General features: G+C 40.1%; 1 protein-coding gene across 2 annotated transcripts in view; it reads right to left on the reverse strand.

The window, feature by feature from the left end:
- Nucleotides 1–4212, reverse strand: part of LOC107746891 (store-operated calcium entry regulator STIMATE-like) — an 11296-nt gene extending 7084 nt beyond the window's left edge. For both annotated transcript variants that reach the window (XM_016561219.1, XM_016561218.1), the window contains exons 1-2: nt 3268–4212; nt 364–412 (exon numbers count right to left, since the gene is read on the reverse strand). In XM_016561219.1, the coding sequence (XP_016416705.1) occupies nt 364–412; nt 3268–3439 (221 nt within the window). In that variant the 5' untranslated portion in view covers nt 3440–4212. The remainder of the gene's footprint in view (nt 1–363; nt 413–3267) is intronic.
- Between the last annotated feature and the right edge of the window lie 254 nt (nt 4213–4466).

A 4466-nucleotide genomic window follows, 5' to 3' on the forward strand; every position in this document is an offset into this window, starting at 1 on the left:
CCGTAATTATACGAAGCTACGAGAATACATTTTGTGCGCAAAAGAAAAAAAAAAAAAAAACTTTATTCAACAATTCGTCTCCTCCGCATCACACTGGTGCCATTTTGGAGAGTATCCGCTGGACGTAAACAACGTATGCTGTTCTGTGTCAGCTGCGTCACGCCGGATCGGTTTCCTACGTTGTTGTGATTTGATCTGAACGGAAACAGCGTATCCGCGTGACTTTGTGTTCCGAAGATGAACGAAGGTCTTACAGGTTTGAAACGACATGAGGGCGAGTAATTAATGACAGAATTTTCATTTTTGGGTGAACTAACCCTTTAAGAATTTAGTGCTTGCTAATGACACAAAATGGCGCTTTACCAGATTCTCCAGGGTCTCCGTTCGTGCTTGGGCTCCCTGAAGCGTTTCACTGTGGAGAGGAAACAGAAGCTTTCACATTGGTAGCAGGAAAAAGGGGGTGATCAATAATGTCTGCCACATGGGGGTAGTTGCTGATGGCAAAAACTCTTTCCTTGCTCTATCAGATATAGTGCTATGAAAACACAGGTCAATAAATAATACATGAGATTAACATTTCAAAAAAGGAAGAGCTGAATGAGGAACTGCTTCATCATGGGTGTAAAGCAGGGGTGCCCAACCCTGCTCCTGGCGATCGACTGTCCTGCAAAGTTCAGCTCCAACCCTAATCAAACAAACCTGAAGCAACTAATTAGGGTCTTCAGGATCACTTAAAAATTAAAGGCAGGTGTCTTTGATTAGACTTTGCAGGACAGTCGATCGCCAGGAGCAGGGTTGGGCACCCCTGGTGTAAAGAGTTTTCTGCAAAACCAAACCTGTAAAAACACAATGCGTAATTTAATTTAATTTCTCAAATAAATACTAATAAAATATTGCACCAAACTACTTAAGGTTTTCTTTTTTAAATTCTTTTAATATGGCAGTTTATTACATTTTTATATAATATATTTTTAACTTTATATCTCTCCAAAATATCAAAATAAATTTTAAAGAAATTAGTACATTAAAAATCAAAGAGGTGTACTGGATGTATGAACTGCATTTTTGTTTCTAAATTTTTAGATTCTGACAACAAAATCATTATACACAGAGAGGACCGTAATGAAGATAAAAACAAATACAGTTGCTGGCAGTGTTGCTTTTAAAGAAGTAGTGAGAATTGCTGCTTTTTGGGCTGTGGAAACCGCTAGTGCAGCCACCCTAGTTGCCAAACGTGACCCAATGGTTCACACAAATAAAGGGCAGCCTGTTTCACACAATGGCTGTTTGTTTGTGTACAGCTAATAACTATGTGTCCCCTGAACACCATCTCCTACGCTTTACATTTACTGCTCGCATAACCACTGAGAGGAGATGACACACAACTTACAATTTCACACATCTCATATATTCCTCTGGCTTACCCTGTTCTACTGGACTGTTGTAGTGTTTTATCTAGTCTACGGAGTTATTAAGGTATGTTCACACAAAGAAAAATTTAAGAGATCTAAGAGTTAGGTGATCTCTGGGTCACTTGATGGGGGATAAAAAACATTGACAACTAGTAAACACTTTAAAGCATGCTTTATTAAAGTCTATTCTATTTTTTTTCGTGAGAAGTTCTCCTGTGCATACAAATACAAAATGATCCATGCAATTATTAGTCAATGAAATTAGATCCAATGTTTTTAATCATGATATCATTCCTCCGTGTTGTTATTGTAACAGCTGTGGTTTGGACTCTATTTAATGATTTTTTAAAACTTTATAGTCATCGTTCTTGGTATGAACATCCCTTTAGTCTTTCCGACACGGTCTCTTTCTTGTCAGTGAGACATGCTAGATACAAGGTCATCTTTTGTTGATCCTGGATCAACATTACTGTCCAAAAATATAGACTTAACCCAATCCCTACCCATAATTTATTCCTAAAATCAGTGTGAAATGATAGCTGATTAACAAGGGTGTAGAAGCACCTAACCCTGATCGTAAGCCTAAAACAGATATTTCCTGAAAAGTTATCCCTCAATTCTGATTGGTTATTTGGAATGTTGTTCCAGGATCAACAAGGATGTTGATCCAGGAACATGTTATACTTGGTGAAATCACGGTCACCCTAGATACAAGCACACACAAGCCCAAAGACCAGGGGTCTGTAAATGACCTACACAACTTAAGATCTGTGGCCAAGCAAAAACCATGTGCTCACACACAGTCTTTATTTAAAGTACTCTGTAAGGTTGACAGTGGTGAGCATGCAGGTTCAGCATTGCACTGCATGATTCACTAACAAGCCTTGACCTGCCTACTTCTAAGACCAAACCCTTAAATCTTCAATGAGTCAACCTGAACTGATCAAGTCCCTTCAATGTTGCTATAAAATAGAAGTACAGACAGATCTTTTCTTCCGTATTATGATGAGTGTAACAGATTATCGGAAAAAATGTAGGGCGACAACTTGGTCCAATGCATCGCTGTTAATCAGATTCTGAGATGTTGCCGTTTTGCTCAAAAGCAGAGGCAGGTGAATGCAAGTTGGAGGGGGTGAGTTTAAGTGGACTAAATGATTGGACAAGTCCTGAATATATCACCAGAGAGAAGTCTGTCGTTCTCACCGGAAGGTATAGTTATGACATTTTGATTAAATATTAGGAGGTCAAGATTTTTTTATTAAAAAACAAACAAAAACAAAAAAACGGAGCAATTCTTCACAATACGATCTACAACATATATTTAGAAAACAGATAGGGTGACTTTTCATTTCATGCAGACTTTGAAGGAATAGCTCATATTCAAAAATGTGCCTAAAATGTACTCACTCTCAGGCCATCCAAGATGTAGCCGAGTTTGTTTCCTCATTGGAACATATTTGAGGAAATTTAGCATCGACACTGGACCTTGCTTCCCAATGGATCCTCTGCTGTGAATGGGTGCTGTCAGAACGAGAGTCCAAATAGCTGAAAACACCATCACAATATTGTCTTAATGATGAATTTGTTTATTATAAACATGCAGCTTTTCGCTCACAAGATGTTAACTGATGGACTGGAGTCGTGTGGATTACTTGTGGATTATTGTGATGTTTTTATCAACTGTTTGGAGTGGACTCTCATTCTGATGGCACCCATTCACTGCAGAGGATCCGCTGGAGAAGAAACAAACTCATCTATTTCTTGGATGGCCTGAGGGCGAGTACATTTTAAGCAATTTTTCACTTTTTGGATCAACTACTCCTTTAATGAAGACAGCTGCCCTGCCTATACTTACACATAAGGGTACTGAAGGCCACCACTCCCAGCAGGCCCTGCAGGAAGATGCCAAAGGAGTCCATGAAGTCCCCGTTGGAGCAGCCCTGGGCATCAGGATCAGTGGGAGAGGAGTTGGAGGATGCAGACGGCAGCTGACCTCGCGACAGCTCACTGACCCCAACACCCGCCATTGCGCAACACTTAAAGGATCTCGAATATTTAGAAAAGCCACAAAATATCAGTCTCGAGCAGTGGAAATGATCGACAGGACGGCGACACAGCTATGGTACATAATGAAGGCTCTCCTATGAGCCTCCAGTCACGGTTACTGAAGCGCAGACTTATCGTGTTTCATACTGGACCTCGATGCAGCCATCCAGTTGTGAGCTACCTAATATCTGTCAGCAGGTTGTGATGTATAAACATCTCCTTCAGCATCGAGTAAACATGCTACAGACTGAGATGTGTAACGGTAGTTGGCGGCTGATGCTGTCGATACTACAACACCATACAGTCTATGTACAACACACACGCTGTCATGGAGACATTTATCGGTTATATTATTATAGAGCGCGTGCGGTTAGCCGCTAGAATTAAAAAACTGTGGTGGTTAAATTAAAGCAGTTAAACTTTTACAGTTAAATTAAATCAAGAAGTATGGTGTTTAAAACTTCACTTCCCTTTATAACTCGTTTAGAAAGGCAAATAATAGGCAGGTAACGTAGTTCTGCTGTTTTTTAGCGAGTCTCCGGTCTGGCGCTTCCTGCTAGCAAACCAGCTGAGGAAAAAACCGCCACCTCTGCTTTCAGGAGAAGAGTTGATTCTAAATCTGCGCAGATTCAGGAAGGTCTGCGTCCAAACTAGTCACATACGTATCTGGTAAAGACACATATTATCCGTAAAGGCAGGACACTGCCTTTTCCAATATATTCAGGTGCCGTTTACACTCATTACGCGACGATCTACTGCGTCATCACTGTGTCACGTCGTACTAAAGCATGATGGGATATGTAGTTCTAAGAGATCCCTTGTAGCAGCAGGTGCAATTCATGAAATTCTAATAAATCTTAAAGGGGTCATATGATGCTGCTAAAAAGAACATTATTTTGTGTATTTGGTGTAATGAAATGTGTTTATGCGGTTTAAGGTTCAAAAAACATTATTTTCCACATACTGTACATTATTGTTTCTCCTCTATGCCCCGCCTTTCTGAAACGC

The sequence above is a fragment of the Sinocyclocheilus rhinocerous genome, unplaced genomic scaffold (assembly GCF_001515625.1).
Source record: "Sinocyclocheilus rhinocerous isolate Xijiao unplaced genomic scaffold, SAMN03320098_v1.1 scaffold3516, whole genome shotgun sequence".
NCBI classification, from domain to species: domain Eukaryota; kingdom Metazoa; phylum Chordata; class Actinopteri; order Cypriniformes; family Cyprinidae; genus Sinocyclocheilus; species Sinocyclocheilus rhinocerous.